This window comes from Apium graveolens, chromosome 4 (genome assembly GCF_009905375.1).
Source record: "Apium graveolens cultivar Ventura chromosome 4, ASM990537v1, whole genome shotgun sequence".
Classification (NCBI taxonomy): domain Eukaryota; kingdom Viridiplantae; phylum Streptophyta; class Magnoliopsida; order Apiales; family Apiaceae; genus Apium; species Apium graveolens.
The window spans coordinates 129,237,795-129,255,900 of NC_133650.1; the positions used below are offsets into that span (position 1 = coordinate 129,237,795).

At 32.5% G+C, this 18,106-nt stretch overlaps 2 protein-coding genes and 1 long non-coding RNA gene across 3 annotated transcripts; 1 reads left to right on the forward strand and 2 right to left on the reverse strand.

Annotated features, from left to right (window-relative positions):
- The first annotated feature begins 204 nt into the window (after positions 1-204).
- Positions 205-4,582, forward strand: LOC141717332 (uncharacterized). Its single transcript, XR_012573577.1, has 3 exons — positions 205-325; positions 498-923; positions 4,109-4,582. It is a non-coding gene; the product is annotated as an uncharacterized LOC141717332 (long non-coding RNA).
- A 270-nt stretch (positions 4,583-4,852) lies between these two features.
- Positions 4,853-6,156, reverse strand: LOC141718979 (uncharacterized). The gene is made up of 4 exons (XM_074521357.1): positions 5,866-6,156; positions 5,528-5,801; positions 5,358-5,383; positions 4,853-5,305 (listed from the first exon to the last, which is right to left on the reverse strand). The coding sequence occupies exons 1-4, from the start codon at positions 6,154-6,156 to the stop codon at positions 4,853-4,855; spliced, it is 1,044 nt and encodes a 347-aa protein (XP_074377458.1).
- A 1,954-nt stretch (positions 6,157-8,110) lies between these two features.
- Positions 8,111-17,567, reverse strand: LOC141719729 (uncharacterized). Its single transcript, XM_074522102.1, has 3 exons — positions 16,833-17,567; positions 13,051-13,344; positions 8,111-8,588 (listed from the first exon to the last, which is right to left on the reverse strand). The coding sequence occupies exons 1-3, from the start codon at positions 17,487-17,489 to the stop codon at positions 8,298-8,300; spliced, it is 1,242 nt and encodes a 413-aa protein (XP_074378203.1). The 5' UTR covers positions 17,490-17,567; the 3' UTR covers positions 8,111-8,297.
- Between the last annotated feature and the right edge of the window lie 539 nt (positions 17,568-18,106).

The window sequence follows — 18,106 nt, forward strand, 5'->3', positions numbered from 1 at the left end:
AAGTTGCTCTTAAGAGCAACCCCAACCCTATTGACCTGTTAGGTAAAATTGACAGGTGTCACCCAATATACCTAATATCTAAAATTTTACCTTCTCCAACGGGGTCTTTTCATTAGCTAAATTTATAGCTATCAGAAGTTCATCCTCCAAATATATTGATCCTCTCCTTATTAGCTAAATAAATTCCAGGTCATCTCCCGCCATATTTTCTCCCTCCCGCTGCTGTTTTTTCATTTTCCCGCTGTTTAATTATTTTTCTTTATCTTCTCCCCTCCTTATATTTTGTACTCAATTTTCTCCCAATACTGCTTTCTCATTCACAGAGGTTTGTTTTCAACTCACTTTTATGTTTAATTCTTTAATTTTTTATATAATTTATGTAATTTAATTGGTTCTTCTTCACAATCTTGTCATTGTTATAACATACATGTATGTATACTAATAATTTAGTTCTTAGAAATTGGGGATTTTAGCAATTTTTTAATTCGTTTTTACAGAAAATGGAAGGCTCGTTTACATCTTTACTGAATGATTCGTATGAATTTGAAGATTTGATGTTTTCACAACAACCCCCCTCTCAAACTCAGGCTCAATCACAGAAAGAACCACTGAAAGAAGCTGTTGTGAAATCAAAAAAGGGAAAGAGGTCAAAAAATTTCTTGATTGAAGAAGATATGGTACTCATTTCCGCTTGGTTAAATATTAGTATGGATCCGTTACAAGGTAAAGATCAAAAACATACATGTTATTGGGATAGGATTTGGAAATATTTTAACGATAATAAAGAAGGCATTGAAAGTGATCGAACATCAAATTTATTGTGTAATCGATGGTGCACAATCAATGAAAAAGTGGCCAAATTTGTTGGATTTTACAATCAAATTTGCACAAAAAATCAAAGCGGAACAAGCGAGCAAGATAAGGTACTTGTTTGTTTTTCTATTTACGTTTTACTGTTTGTGATAATTTTGTCATCCGTCATCTGCTTAATATGTTTTTAGTCCTCGAAAATTTCTCTTTTATGTCCTCTGCATTTTATGTTCAGAGATTTATTGACATTTTACAAACAGTTTAAGACTTGTTTTCTGTACATTTGAGACTTGTGCAGATTTTTCCAAGAGTGTCCTCCTCTAAACTAGTCTTTTGGAATTTTTTGTCAGAAGTTTTACTTGTTAGTTGTTGTGATAATTTTTCTAGCTTGCTGTGATATCATTCATATTTGTGATAGCTCTGCATTTAGTACTGTGTTTTGATGCTGGTTTTCTTTTCACTTTATATAGTGTTGTTTACATTAGGCCTAACAAAATTTTTCAAGAATACAATAAATAAGAATCAGAAGTTAGTAGAATAAGAAGCTAGACTAAGCAACCTACCTCTCGCAAGGAGTAGAATGGAGAGTGACTGTTTACACAATGACCCCCAACATACCCCCAAAAAGCAGGATTAGCAAAAGCACTTTTGTTGCGTCGAATTAAAGCCTTTTATAATATGTTGTAGAAGTTCTTGAATGTTGTAGAAGAGAGTAGATAGAGAAGCTACCAAATTTGACATAAGCCATCGTCACAGACCCTTTAAGAAATTGAAATGAAGGGGGTATTAACAGGTAATATTAGATCATTGTCTTTCTGGTCCCTATTAGGTGGCCCTGTTCTAGTTAAACAAGTGGTTGCAGCTTTATCTAGTTCTTGTGAATTTACTGCAATAAAAATAGCATAGAAAGAAAATGCTCAAAATATATTCAAATTAAAAATTTTGTATCCTATGGCAAAAAAAATTGTATCCATTGATATTCTTTATTAGTAAAATATGGTAGGGATAAATTGGAATCTGAAGCATAAATGGGCAAGATAGATGAATGTTTGAAATCACAAAGATGGAGAGTTGTTGCATTTGATAAATAACGTGTACTCATTATTTGCCAATTTGTCTAGTTTGGATTGGATTTTCTCTTTTTTCTTTAATGTTGCATTGGAGCCATTAGCGTTGAAACTGATTTAATGTTGTATATTCAATTTCTTGATAAGCAATTATTTTATTTTATTTTTTATATGTTGTAGAAGTTCTTGAATGTTAATGCATTGTCACTGTGGGGTGAATAAATTCATGGGTTTTGATAGGTTTTGTCAGTTTTTGAGAATTTGTCAAGAACATGTTTTTTTAAAAAAAATTGAATTTAGGTGTTTATTTTATTGAATGTACTTTGTTGCAGAACAATGGTTTGATTTGAGTTGATTTATTGTTGTGTTAATGTACTAAAGTTGACTAATTTAACTTCTTATTTAAGCAAATCTTGAGTTTTTATAATCATGAATGCTAGATTGATGTTGATGTAGTGATGGATATTGTGTACATGTGAATCTTGAATTGTTGTTAGATTTGAATGTATGAGGAGGCTGGATGTTGTGCAGATAATATAAGGTGTAATGTTTTTGAATGAATTATTGGGATCTAACTGCGAAAAGTGTAGGCATTTAAATTACTGATCAGCAATTTAGATACTCTTATGTCAAAAAGTAATTAATCTATTTTAACTGCTTCTATTAATTTGGATAGAGTTGGTAACTAAGCCGAGATGTCTAGAGTTCGAACTCTTCTATAAGGCCTATCTCCAATAGTGTCATATTAGGGACACCTTAATATTACTATTTATTTGTGTTATTCAGTGAGAATGTGTCTTAGTGGAATTTCTTTCGACTTAAAACTGTATATTTGAATTAACACATAAGACAATTAGAACTTTGAAAGATCAAATTTTGAGATTATTGATAGGAATTTTACTAAGATACGGAACTCTTAAGCTTTATACCTTGTAGACCTCACCGAATCCACCTTCACCTATTTTGTTATGGACAGAAAAATTATTCGTAGCTTAAAATATGACACAAAGAATTGCATTAGTCTGTACTAATTCAAGTGAGCTTAAAGTCAGTTGTGTTATATGATATGTTTAGATTCTTAAAGTCAAAATTCATATTCTATGTCCATATTATTTTCGGTAAGGCCATCATATTAAATGTGTACTGGTAACTTCATATTAAATGTTTTCAATTTTTTTATTCAAGTCGTAATAATCAGGACAGTTTAATGATTTTCGAATGTCGCATCTTGAAATATGTTCTAGTATAGAACTTGATTTCCCACTTCTCATCGATGGAAAAACTGGAGGTTATCTTCGATAAATTTGCAGAACAACAAATTTTAAGTATGATCAACTTATTAGCCTGCCTATAAAAAAGGCATGGAGTAGATAAAGATGCACTGGTAGATTTTCACCGCGCCTGCATTGTGTTCAACAAAAAAAAAAGAAAAACAATACTGTATAGAAGATACATTAAGTACAGGCCTTAAATAATAGAAATAAGAATGCTGGCAACAATAGTCCATGAGACAGGACACATGAAGAACTATTTGTTGTATGTTGTGTAATACTGTAATTGTTTTAGTTGTTACGAAACTAAATTTAACTTAACACAGAATACCCATCTATATTACTAAGTTTTTAAAAAGTACTACGTAGGATATGCACTTTCAGTTTGTAATAGTACTACTATATATTTGTAGCAGTTAAAATGAGAACCGGAGAACCAAATGTTTTATGTACTTGTTCGAGTGCAGAACTTTTGGTTTCACAGTTCTATGGTTTTTGTTTGAGTTTGACATGTAACTTTATCCCAACTATTGACTCTCGAGTCTCCTGAAGGATGATGGTATCACTTTCTACATTGAATTCGATTTCATTCTGGTAATAATGCATTTAGATTCTTTGATTGAGTATTTTACCTGATGTTCATCTAATCTTTTCCAGGATATACATTCACGTAAAGCTAACTACAATTTGCAATTCAGTGTGTTCCTGTGATTTCTATTTTGTACTAAGATGTATTAAGTGTAAATCAGGGATACTCTGCAATTCTATTCAGATTTGTTAAAAGGTTCACTTTATTGCAGAAACAATTTCACTTTTATATAAATTATACAAACTACCTCTCATCCCTGACCTTTATAAATTATACTCATGTTGTGTGCCTAACAGCTTTTTATAAATTATGCAGTGACACAATATTCTTCTTAACTATGTTCTTATGTTATTCATGTCTTAACAATGCAGGTAGATGAAGCATTAAAGATGAACGAGAAAATAATGAAAGAGAAATTTATGTTCATTCGCCACTGGAATGCACTAAGGTTTTCCCCGAAATTTCAGTCTTGTATAGACAAAAAAAACAAGCCAGCCAAGAATAAAGCGACTTTTTCACAATCTGTTGACAGCGAGGTTCCTGTAAGCCTATAATCAGATGAAATGGACCGTCCAATCGGAAGAAAAGCTACAAAGAAATTACAGAGAGCTGCAAAAGAAGCAAATGATGAGAAAGGCCTGGAAATTCTTAAAGCAATGCAAAAGGATACAGTGGCTATTGCTTCTTCGAGAAGTGAATCACTTGAAATGAGCTTGCAACTGCAGAGGGAAATGATGAAGTTACAGAAGGAAGAGTTGCAGCTCCGTTTAGCAAAGGAGGATCGAGAAAGACAGAAAGAGGATCGAGAAAGACAAATTTACGAAGGATCCATCATGGCAGTAAACACTAGCAAGATGCAACCGGATCAAGTTAAATATTATGATGCCCTCAAAGCTAGGATATTGAGAAATTTGTAATAATTTATATTATGTGTCTGACTTTAATGTGCTACTATGATGTACTTTATTTTGTTTATTTTATTAATCAAATCTCTTTATCGTTCCAAAGCAACTTACAAAGACACTTACAAATAAAAATAGGTAACAATCACGAAATGAAAGTACATAAAAATATGAAATACGGACAATCACGAAAGAAAAATACATAACAAATAGTTAACTCAAGCCACCACCATGAATTTGCCAAAGATGTTCCACAAGATCATTTTGCAATTGAACATGAACTTGTTTGTCTCGAATCTGCTCATGCATTTTTAAGAATTCTGCAAGGGAACTTTGATGACGTGGTATCCGAGTAAAAGTTGGTTCTTCATTTGTATCAAAATTTTCTTCCTCCGTATTTATTTCTCTTTCATCTTCAATAATCATGTTATGTAATATTATACAGGATGTCATAATATATTTCATTGTGCTCACATCCCAAAATCGTGATGGTCCACAAATCATTGCAAATCGAGATTGCAAAACTCCAAATGCTCTCTCAACATCTTTTCTAACAGATTCTTGTGCATTTGCAAAATATTTTCTTTTGTTACCCAAAGGTTTTGAAATTGATTTAAAAAAAGTTGGCCATGAAGGATATATACCATCTGCGACATAATATCCCATCTGCGAGATAATATCCCATCTTATATTCATGCCCATTTACAGTATACCTCACTTCAGGTCCACGACTTTCCGCCAAATCTTCAAATAAATGAGATCAATCTAATACATTAATATCATTTAATGATCCCGGTAATCCAAAAAAAGAGTGCCAAATCCACAAGTCTTTTCAAGCTATTTCTTCTAATATAATAGTTGGTTCATGAACATGACCTGTATACATACCTTGCCAAGCAGTTGGACAATTTTTCCACTTCCAATGCATACAATCAATGCTACCCAAAATTCCAGGAAATCCTCTTTGTTCATTTTCAGCTAACAATCTAGCCACATCTTCATCATTTGGCCCTCTTAAATATTCAGCTCCGAAAACTTCAACTATTGCTTCAACAAATCTTTTTAAACTCTCTATTGTCGTGCTCTCACCAATTCGAACGTAATCATCTACAGCGTCGGCAGCCGTTCCATATGCAAGCATCCTTAGTGCAGCGGTCACTTTCTAGAGTGATATTAGTCCACGAACTCTCAGTTCTTTGAGTAAAATAAATATCGTGAGATGTAACCGCCTTTTCAATGCGTAAAAACAATGATGTACGCATCCGAAATCTTCGACGTAACTGTGTTTCTGTATATGAAGGTGTATCAGAAAAATAATCACGGTATAATCTAGCATGACCTTGTTCCCTGCTACGATCAATCATACGATGATTCATTATAGAACCACCCTGATGCGGGCTAGAATCAGCTCCTTGTCGTTGATGATAAAGGTAAGCGGCACCCATTCCGATTCTTACTTCATTCTCTTCTTCTTCCGTCTGCATGATTTCAAGAATCATTTTTGTGGTGTTGTCCATAATTTGTATACGCGTGATAATGAAACCCTAGACTGTATATATGTATTTAGTGATTTTAATAATTACAATATATATATATATATAATTTTATATAATGTTAAGATGATAAAAAAATTATAAAAACATTATTAATTATTTATATAGTTTATGTAATTTACATATTATATAGAAAAAATACTAATAAAATATTATGATAAAAACTTTACTTAATGTTTTATAAAAATTATTAGCTTTTATTTTAATATGTATTTTTTCACTTAATTTAAATACAAAAATAAATACTTTTTATTTAAAAATCCCTTCAAAACATTTTTTATTAAAATATAACCGTTAAAATTTGAAAAATAACAATAAAAACTGTTTTTTAAATATAGCTAAGCATTTTAGCTAATACCAGTACAATCCCTTACAGATTCAGCAAATTTTAGATAATATCTATTTTATACTGATTTAGCTAACCCATATAACTACTCCCATCGGAGATGCTCTAGTAAACTAGTAGGCAGTCCTAACATGTAAACTTGTTTAATTACAAAAATGTTAATTACAAGTGACTTAGTTGGAAACGACCATCAATAATACTTCCAGCACTTCCCTTTTCTTCTTACTTACTTTCTTTTTTGTATTTACAATTTCTATTTCGTACTTTAGACTTTACGGCCTCTAGGTTAATTGCAGAATGTATCAAATATTATTGTCTGAGTTTAAAATAAAACACATGTTGTAATAGACAACTTAAACTGAAATATATAATTAGGGTAATCTCGTTTTTAATTAATCACTATCTAGCGGATGGTAACAGTACAGTCATAATGCCCGGGCGTTGTTTAACAGGTCACATCATTATAGAGACTGGTCAATCATCTCTTTGTTTGTTAATGATATACTTAAATTGATGATAACATAACTTAAGTTTCCAACTAGATTCCGAGGCAAGTGGGTATTTGGTTCAATATTAATCTAGCATATCATAACCACGTCGTCAACTGATCGCTCATTTCTATTTCTAAGCATTACTCCTGTTTTTTAGTTCCGTTACCTGCAACCAATCATTTAGGCATACATTTCTTTTAGGTAGTTCACATGATTTTGCGCGAGACCAATGCATGATGATGGCCTTGTTCGGTGATTGGGTGTTAACTGTTTTGAATTAACTATTTTATTTTAACTAGCACTAAATTAAATTTAGTTATTTTGAATAAAAATGTTTGATAAATAAATATTTATTTAGGGTTTTTATATTATCTCCTTGAAAAAATTACTCCAAACAACTTTTTCAAAATTAATTTTTTAGACCAAAAACAACCTATCAAACAACTAATGTTTGGTCAAATTTCTAATTTGATTCCAAAAGTTATTTTGTTGTGTCAAAAAGGTAATTGCCGATATATTTAAAATCTTTGTTCTGGAGGGTGGAAATAAAATTACCTACCAATCCTATAAAGAAAACAACAGGCAGTACAAAGCACTCGCATATGTAAAAAAAGAGTATCCATGTGCGCACATATTTTATAGACGAAACCGTGTTTAGAAGATAGCAAATCTAACAAAATTACCACTCGTATCAATTTATTCTGGTCTTACAATAAGTTATTAACGCAATCTTATGCACTATGCAAGTGAAATAGATAAACAAACCTGGTCTAAGAGCAAACACTATTAGCAGATCTATAAAGAAAACATGCACAGTATCATGGTCATAGCTGTAACAAAGTATCCATGTGTGCACATATTCTATAGACGAAACCGTGTTTAAGAGATTGTGAATCTATCATCTAGTTGGTTGGTGAATATACTCTTAAATTGATCCATGTAATCTTTAAAAGCTCCTCGCCAAGAAGACAAAATAGATCAATGCTGACAGGCTGTTATCCTGGTCTAAATGGAAATAAGAAAATGCCTGCCTTTAATCTGTTCTCCCCAATAAAAGAGAAAACAGACATGTTGTCCAAAATAGAAATTAACTTGTGAGAGAAAAATTAATAACAATCAAAGAAAAATGTTCTGTTACCCACACCCTAAAATTACATGCATTAATAATGAAGCTATCAAATTATTTCAGCAATTGCTTAATTATGCAACGCAGTACATGTTTCAATTAATTAAAAAGATGTTAGTCTGAAATTTCTCACCGGAACAACTTAATCACTCTGACCCCATATTTTCACTGTTTTATCCTTTTCCAGAGCACCAGAAGCGATCAAATTCTCCTTTGGGTGACAAGATACTGATATAACTGTGTCAGTATGACCTTCCAGTTTTTGAACAATTTTTCTGGATTGGAGTTCCCACAAATACACACAGTTGTCCTCCGAACCACTTACAATATACTTCCCATTGGTTACTGAAAATGCAGCCGAAATACAGTACTTTGAATTAGCATGGCCAGTGTAAGTCTTTAAGAATTTGCCAGTTGTATAATTCCATAGCCTCTGCAAACAGAAAGCCTTTTAGATAGCAGGATAAGTTGAAAGGAAAAGAATCGCAAAAAGTTATTATTGCATAGTATATTCTTGGGAAATGGAACTGCTGGAAGTAAAACTTAATATGAATCTACAACACCCTTCCACTTAATAAACATAAATCCTTGTTCTTATTACAGGTAATTAGAGCAAAGCCAATGGTTGTGCTAAAATAAATGGAGATTATTGCTATTATTTAGCACCAAAAATTGGTTTTTGGTGCTAAAATAAAAACATGTCTCCAATGCATTGTTCTAAATCTTGTTTCAAATTTAACTAATTTCCAAGTAATTCACACTTCGAATTCAAATTTAAATAAATTCCAAATACCCCACACCATTGGACATACTTTTACATAATAAAACTGCACAGGGCCTCAAAATGGCAATTATTGAACTCCATAACTTCCATTTCAATTGCCCAAGGGCAAAAAATATAAAAATCAAAGGTCTGTAAAAGTTGAACTCAAAAAAACATCAGCGGTAAAGGTCTTTTAGTTGGTCAAATTGTCCACAATTCAGTAAAAGGATCTTACACAAAAGAAATTGCCGTGTCCAACACAGACAACCACCAAAAGAAGAGTCGGAGGAACATAGAAAAGCGCAACAGAATACGTCTAACGGACAAAGTGTAATGTTGAACAGAATATTCTGCATAGGATATAGAACTATTAAATCTGATAAAACTTACATTCAAGATTTTATCAATTACTCCATTATTATAATTCCTATTTCAATAACTTTCCCAAGTACTAAAGAACTAGAAGAATATAACTTGGGAGTAAGTTCAGCATTGCAATACTAATATTCAGCATATTCGGTGATAACCTAACTACAATAGAGCCGATGATGGGGTTGTGGCGGGGGGAGGGGGGAACAAGAGTGACAAGATCTGCTGCTAAAAGAAGATAGGGAGTGACGGATGGAAGGAAACACTTAATATTCTTACATATCTTGCAAGCAAACACTTTCACTAGAAGCAACCTTTCTACTAATCTTCGTATGTAACAAATCGTATCAACATCTCTTTGGCACTTCCCTATACAGGCATACATGTTCTCTGTTGACTGTAGGCAGCTGCTTGTACTAATATTTCTAAAGTAGAAATTATTATTAAAAAAAGTTTTTTATATATAATTATTATACACCCTGTCGTCTATTGCACCTCAATTATTAACATCTCTTTGGCACTTCCCTATACAGGCATACATGTACTCTGTCGCCATGTTCAATTATAATTCTATAGAGCCTAAATTTTTTTGAAAATAATTGTATTAAAAGGCTATAAGCTCTGTATTTGTCTCTCCGGCATTGTAAATTGTCACGGTGCTGAAAGTCAAAGGTTATCTTAAAGTAGTGCATATAAGAAGTTGAATACAATTTGTGTAGTGCATATATGATATACATAGGATACAACTTACAAGTCATGTAGTGTGTGTCTCTGTATTCGTTTAAATGATAAATAAGTATAGTCATTGTCATTTAGTGCTTTCTATAAATTGAAATCAATTTCACTGTCACCTTATATAACAAGTTAATAACAAGATAATATACATTTCTACATTATCTTATTCATAATAATTCTTATATTTTAGAGTCAATAATAGACAGAAACTCAAACAAAAACTGGTCATAACTTTAAAGTTTAAACATCTCAAGGAAAAAGTGTCATGTTGTATAAAATATTCTGCATAGGATATAAAACTATTGAATCTTATCAAACCTACATTCAAGATTTTATCAAATACTCCACTATAATAACTTTCCAAGTACTAAAGAACTAGAAGAATATCACTATGGAGTAAGTTCAGCACTGCAATACTAATATTGAGCATATTCAGTGATAACCTAACGATAAAAGAGCCGATGATGGGGTTGGGGAAGTTCAGACTGAGAAGACAGGAAACATTGGTGGAGACAATATCCGGCTAAGAGAACTAGAGTGACGGATGGAAAAAAAAATAAGAGGAAAACAGATAGCAGAAACCCAAGCCAAATTTAAATTACTTATCAGATCATGTTTTGTCATGTGTTTCTTCGCAGACAAAAACTTAATATTCTTACATATCTTGTAAACAAACACTTTCACAAGAAGCATGACCCTCTTTACTAATCTTCATATGTAACAAATCCTATTACAATCTGTGGCACTTCCATATACAGAAATACATGCACCCTTTTGACTGTAGGCAGCTGCTTGTACTAATATTTCCGATGTATATTTTATTATTAAGAAAAGTTTTTTGTATAAGATACTTAGATACTTATTTATATATACACAAATATATCGAGTAAGATTAAAAACAAAGTAACAGAAATTATATGAAATGGAGTAGAAGATGAAGGCTCTACACAAACATTACCATTAAATACTTAGTTTTTTTTGTACTTCACCATGTATCAACTATGAACAATCCCTTCCCAGATTACTTTAGGCTTAAATTCCTAATTTTTAATATTCTTCAATGCTTTGTTTATCGGCCCTTTCTAAAAGTCGTCTATTGCGCCTCAATTTCTCCCTTCAATTATAGTTCTATATTGTCTATAATTTTTGGAAACAATTGTATTGAAAGGCTATAAGCTCTGTGCCCGTTTGGGAAATCTTAAAATAAGTAACTTATGACTTAAAATTAATAAGTGGCTTAAAAGAATACTTATAAGTTAGTTAAGTGTTTGGTTAATTTTACTTATAAGTCACAATTTTTTTTAACTTAAATGAACTAAAATATTTTTTTTAAAATATTATTATCTTAATTCATGACTTTTAAATTAACTTCACATTTAAAAACATAAATTTAAAAACTAAAATTATTAAAAAATTTAAAAATCAAAATAAGTTGAGAAAAAGTACGTCGTTACTAACATTCAACTTATCAGCTTATAAGTTGTAAATTCAACTTATAAGTTTGGTCGACAAACACTCATCGATAAGTACTTACAGGCTTATAAGCCAATAAGCCACTTATTATGTGGTCGCGAAACAGGCCCTCTGTACTTGCCTCGTCGGATTTGTAAATTGTCAAGGTTAGCATGCTGAAAGTCAAAAGCGATCTTAAAGTAGTGTGCATATAAGAAGTTGAACACAGTTTGTGTAGTGCATATATCATATACATAGGATACAAATACAAGTCATATGTGGTGCTTAGATACTTTCTGTATTCGTTTATATATATTAAATATTAAATTACTAAAGCCATATAGTGCTTTCTATAAATCAATTTCACTGTGGCACCCTAATTAACAAGTTAATAACAAGATAATATACATTATAAGTTTATAACATTATCTCATTCATACCAATTTGTATAGTTTAGAATCAATAATAGAAACAGAAACACAAATGAAAACTAGTTGTGCTCATAACTTTAAACATCTTCCAAAGAAATCTCAAAATCTTCATCGCTATTTGTATTCAGATGGTTGTTCTCCTGAAGCATCACCAACTTCTTCCATGTCAGCTTATCTTTTTTACCAGATATGAACTCATTATCTTCATATGTATCACTGTCAAACTTTCCGATAAACACTCATTGCAATCATTAAAGTCGTCAAGGTCACGTGTGGAAAACACTAATCTATGAGATAAGATCGCGTGTTTGATAAATATGAACCAAAACAAATATCCTGTCCATTACAAAAGCCAAATATCCAAGACGGTCTGTAATTATATCCTACGGCATGCTCAACTTCGTAAAGTTTTAATCTTTTATGTTTCTTGTCAATTTAGCATTTCAACTCCGAACCAGTTTCACTTCAATTGATCATGTTGGCAGTTCTAACAGTGGAGATAAAGTAAATTATCATCTCTAAAAGCGAACATGAATATTCTATCCCATCCCTGCAATCTACGAACTCCAAAAGCTATAAGATTTATACCAAATGTTCTTAATTACGCAATCAAACTTCAAACTTTCCAGCAATGATGAAACTGAAGTTCTGAACACCAAAACTAGATAAGCAATGCAGTCACTCACTAAATATGTAAATCAAGTTAAAAACACGATAAAGTTCATGTATTATAAATTTAGAAGTGATCAAGATCAAGACTACAAACACACTATTTTAATCTAAATCACTACAGAACTAAAGTAGCTACATAAAAAAACTCTACCTTTCTAGCAAATTAGTGAAACAGTATCAATCCCAGATCATAATCAACCCAAACGAGACTAAAGTAATGTACTTCAGTGACTTACTATCTACTCTACAAAACAAAGTTTTCAATCACTGTAGAAACACAGTGAGACACAACTGATCAAAGCAATCAGCGCAGAATAAAAACACAACTATTCAAACGCAATACAACACAAAATTCATTCCATTCCTTTAAAAAATTATCATTTTTTATCAGAACACGTTTGAAGTTAAAGAAACCACGTCAAATCAATATAACAATATTATCATCAAGCTGATTATAAGCAAGAAAAACTGACCAGCGTATTATCCAAAGTCCCGACGAGAATAAACTTGCCATTAAGCGAAAACTTAGCAAAACTAACAGGCGGATTCTCATCATCAATCAACGTCTTCTGACAATGTCCAGTCGAAACATCCCAAATCCTACACAAGCCATCATAACTACTTGAAACAATCAACGCCCCTTCCTTATCAAAATGCACAGCAGTAACAGGATCCGAGTGACCCGCAAGCACTTTCAAACACTTTCCAGACTTCAAATCCCACACTCTCACCGTCTTGTCGAAAGACCCCGAAACAATCAAATTAGACTGCGGATTAAAATTCACACAGAATACATAATTAGTATGACCAATTAGGGTTTTAACTGGAGTAGCTGTTTGTAGGTCCCACAAGCGGACGGTTTTGTCATCGGAACAGGTGGCGAGGTAGTGATTGTCAGGGGAGAAAGCGAGGTCAGAGATGCCGAGGTCATGGCCGGAGAAGTCTTGAAGGAGAGTTCCGGTGAGGGGGGACCAGGTTTTGACGGTTTTGTCAGCGGAGGAAGTGGCGAGAAGTGCGCCGTCATCGGAGAATTTGACGGCGGAGATGGCGCTTTTGTGGGCGGTGAGAGTGTGGTGGAGAATGTAGGGTTTGATTGTGGATTCGTCTGATTGGGTTGATGAGATTGCCATCTTTTTTGGGAGGTTGAGCGAGGGATTTTTTTGATTTTTTGGGGTTATGAGGAGGAGGTTTGGGATAAATTTGTTAATTTGTACCGGTTTATTTAGCTGCCCGTTTTTTTAATCCTAATTTCAATATGGATTTCACTTGTACCTTTGACGTTATACATGTTCATGATCAATAACTACAGTAGATAATAGTCCCCCTAATTAATTTAATTAATCAAGAGTCAAGCGGCATCTACAGAATTAATTAAAATTAAAAAAAATACGTAAAATAACACAAATCATGATTTTATTGATTCAAACTACGATTGTTGAGAAAATTTCCAATTGTACTACATCTCCCACTCGTATCGTTGAAATATACAACCTTTTTGGAGAGGCATTTGTAACAAATCGTTAGAATTGTATATATAATATAATTAATTTGTCAAAACGAAATTGTAACTTCATACAACTAAATAAATGAATAAATATAAAAAATAGTGTAAATCTACGATTCCGGATACTTAAACAAACCAACTCTCACAAGAAGATTTAAAAAACCCAATACATGGGTAGACTAAACCCATCAACAGGGTCCCAACACTCTATTCAATAAAGAAGTTTATTGAAAGGAAAAAAAACTAAGAGAAAATAAGAAAAATGGGGCTTATCACCAACTAAACGGCTAATCAGCCCCAAAACGAGAAGAGAATTCTTTTAGGATTTTGTTGGGAAGGGAGAGAGGATGCTATGGATGGAAAGATAATCTAATCTCACGGATACCCAATCCGAAATCCGGAATTTTGGATTTAGTGAACCCGATTTTTTGGATATGAATTTAATTTTTAAACCCGAAATTTTTTTAATTCGAATTTGGATTTTAGGTATAACCGAAATCCGATCCAACCCCTGAATCATAGTTACTCGGTTCGCGGGTCAACCTATGGATCCATGAACTAGGTCGGTATCGATAATTTGAGGATCCAAACCCGGAAGAAGAAGAGTTGTTGTGGGTATCAATAATTGTGAAAGGGTTTGACTGATTCAAACATACAATTGTACACTTGTATTAATGAAAAATATAAAAATTATTATTATTGAGGTTTCTATACTTCTACTCTTTCCATCATTAAAATAAACAAAAGAGTGTTATGATTCGTCATTTTCATATTTTAAATTTTCATGTCTTAATTTCAGAAAATTATTCAAATAAAACACAGTTACACAACTACAGAGAAAAATAAAAAAAAAATATGACTTTAATTCATATTTTTTACAAATTTAGAGTTGAAAATGTGATTTATATGTTCTTGTGCAGTTTTGTAGTCCATGAAATATACAATTGAACATAAGAATGAATCAATGAACTACTAGCATCATTATAATTGTTTATTAGTTTATTATAAATACAAATCTTGCACGAAGTATTAATCCACCACATGTTAACTTTTTTTAGGGCACATGTTAACTGAAATATGTATAATTTTTAATAAATATTAATAATTAAAAAGGATCCTCAATCCGTGAACCCAATTCACTTCTCACTGTACCCGATTCACTCAAGATAACGTCTCGCGTACCCGTACTCGTATCGCGTACCAGATCGACCCGCGATCCGTGCAACTATGCCCTGAACCCAAAGCCCGAAAAAAATCTGAGTATATTTATAATATTAAAAATGTATATATATATATATATATAATATTATAATCATTTATATTCATATTTAAATTACATAATATATAATACACTTATATTTTATTTTATATTCTATACATTATATAATATCTATATTATTGTAAAAAAATTAGAATATATATTTATATTTACGTTAGAAATTAACTAATTAATACAATACAATTCAATTATTGTACAGTATAAATGGGTGATAAGGTAAACAAAGTACCTTATAGTGATAAATATACTTAATTAAAACCTATAGGATTTAATTCGGTTAATTATTAAAATATTAGTTATGCATATATAAACTCAACTAATATTGTGGTAGAATGGTTGAATGTATCACATTAAAATTTATTCCCGCTAGAGCTCTAGGTCATGTGTTCAATCCCGTGTGCTTGCAATTTTACTTAATATATATCTCAAAATCTTCATCCCAATTTTTATTCAGATGGTTTTTCTCCTCAAACATCACTAACTTCTTTCCAAGTTAGCTTATCTTTTTTACCGCATACAAACTCATTATTTTCATATGTATCAGTGTCAAACTTTCCGATAAACACTCATTGCAATCATTACGGTCATCAAAGTTGCGTGTGAAAAACCCTAATCTATAAGGTAAGATCGCGTGTTTATTATATATGAACCAAAATAAATTTCATGTCAGTTACAAAAGCCAAATTGCCAACACGATTTGAAATCAAATTCTACGGCATGCTCAGTTTTGTAAAGTTTTAATCTTTTTATATTTCTTGTCAATTTAGCATCGCAAACTCCAGTCTCCAAACCAGTGACACTTCAATTGTTCATGTTGGCAGTTCTAAGAGTGGAGGTACTTACAGTAAATTATCAGCTCTAAAAGTGAACAAGAATATCCCATCCCTACAATCTACGAACTCCAAAAGCTATAAGAGTTATACCAAAAAAAATTTATTACACAATCAAACTTTAAACTTTCCAGCAATGATGAAGCTGAACCCCCCAAAAGAACACCAAAACTAGAGAAGCAATGTAGTCACTCGCCAAATATGTCAATCAAGTTAAAGATACGAAACAGTTCATATAATATAAAAACGATCAAGATCAAGACTACAAAGTACAAACACACTATTTAAATCTAAATAACTGCAGAACTAAACTAGCTACATAAAAAAAACTCTACCTTTCTAGGAAATTAATTAAAAAGTTTCAATTCTGAATCATAATCAACCCCAAAGAGCCTAAAATAATGCATTTCAGTGACTTACTATCTAATCTACAAACAAAGTTTCCAATTACTCTAGGAACTCGGCGTGACACAACTTATTAAAGCAATCAGAGTAGAATAGAAACACAGTATATAATCACAATATATCACAAATTCCATTCCATTCCTTAAAAAAATTATCGTTTTTATCAGAAACTGCATAAAATTAATATAACAACAGTACAACAATATAATCAAAGAGATTAAAAGCAAGAAAACTGACCAGTGTATTATCCAAAGTCCCAACGAGAATAAACTTGCCATTAGGCGAAAACTTAGCAAAACTAACAGGCGGATTCTCATCATCAATCAACGTCTTCTGACAATGTCCCGTCGAAACATCCCAAATCCTACACAAGCCATCATAACTACTCGAAACAATCAACGCCCCTTCCTTATCAAAATGCACAGCAGTAACAGGATCGGAATGAGCCGGAAGCACTTTCAAACACTTGCCCGACTTCAAATCCCACACTCTCACCGTTTCGTCGAAAGAACCCGAAACAAGCAAATCAGACTGCGGATGGAAATTGACACAGAACACGTAATTAGTATGACCAATTAGGGTTTTAATTGAAGAACCTGATTGTAGGTCCCACAAGCGGACAGTTTTGTCGTCGGAACACGTGGCGAGATGGATATTGTCGGGGGAGAAGGCGAGGTCGGAGATGCCGAGGTCATGGCCGGAGAAGTCTTGGAGAAGAGTTCCGGTAAGAGGGGACCAGGTTTTGACGGTTCTGTCAGCGGAGCAGGTGGCGAGAAGAGCGCCGTCGTCGGAGAATTTGACGGCGGATATGGAGCGTTTGTGGGCGGTGAGAGTGTGTTGGAGAGTGTAGGGTTTGATTGTTGGTTCGTCTGATTGGGTTGATGAGATTGCCATCCTTTTTCCGGAGGTTCCGACTGACAAAGTTTTTAATTCTCGGAGTTTCCGTGGGAGGGGGTTTGGGATATATTTGTAAATTCATACCTGGTTCTTTTATATTTATTGGGGTTTATTAGTTAGGGGGTTTGGGATATATTTGTAAATTCGTATCGTTTCATTTTTATTTCTTGAGGTTTATGAGCGAGGGGGTTTGGGATATATTTATAAATTCTTACCGATTTTTTTAGTTGCCCATTTAGTAATTTTTATCCTAATTATAATATGAATGGATATTTTTAAAAATACAATGTATTCTTTTTTTATAGAATAAATCAAGTTATAAATGTGCAAGTTGGGTTGTTAGATTTTGTTGAATCGTAAAATTAATTGTTGATAGGGAATAAATAAATCCTGATTACGTAATTAATGTTGCATTAATTACACATGATTTGGGCCATGAAACTCAATAAGAAGATGTATGACATTCAGACCAAAAAGGTTAACACATTGATCAGGCCTGATGGACCAGATCAGGCCTGATGGAACAAATAAGGCCCAAAACCCTAAATATTAATTAATTTCGTAATTAATTAATAAGGGATAAGTCAGCTGATAAGATGAGTCCTAGTGGAGAA

Bases quoted from the DNA above. Each gene is read 5' to 3' on its own strand.
- LOC141718979 (XM_074521357.1), bottom strand. From the start codon at position 6,156: ATGGACAACACCACAAAAATGATTCTTGAAATCATGCAGACGGAAGAA. The intron at 5,802-5,865 runs GTTACATCTCAC...ATATCACTCTAG, and splicing joins TTTTACGCATTGAAAAGGCG to AAAGTGACCGCTGCACTAAG. The intron at 5,384-5,527 runs GTATGTATACAG...ATTTATTTGAAG, and splicing joins TTGTCCAACTGCTTGGCAAG to ATTTGGCGGAAAGTCGTGGA.
- LOC141719729 (XM_074522102.1), bottom strand. From the start codon at position 17,489: ATGGCAATCTCATCAACCCAATCAGACGAACCAACAATCAAACCCTAC. The intron at 13,345-16,832 runs GTCAGTTTTCTT...TTTAATCCGCAG, and splicing joins GGACTTTGGATAATACACTG to TCTAATTTGATTGTTTCGGG. The intron at 8,589-13,050 runs GTCAGTTTTTCT...TTCTGTTTGCAG, and splicing joins GGACTTTGGATAATACGCTG to AGGCTATGGAATTATACAAC.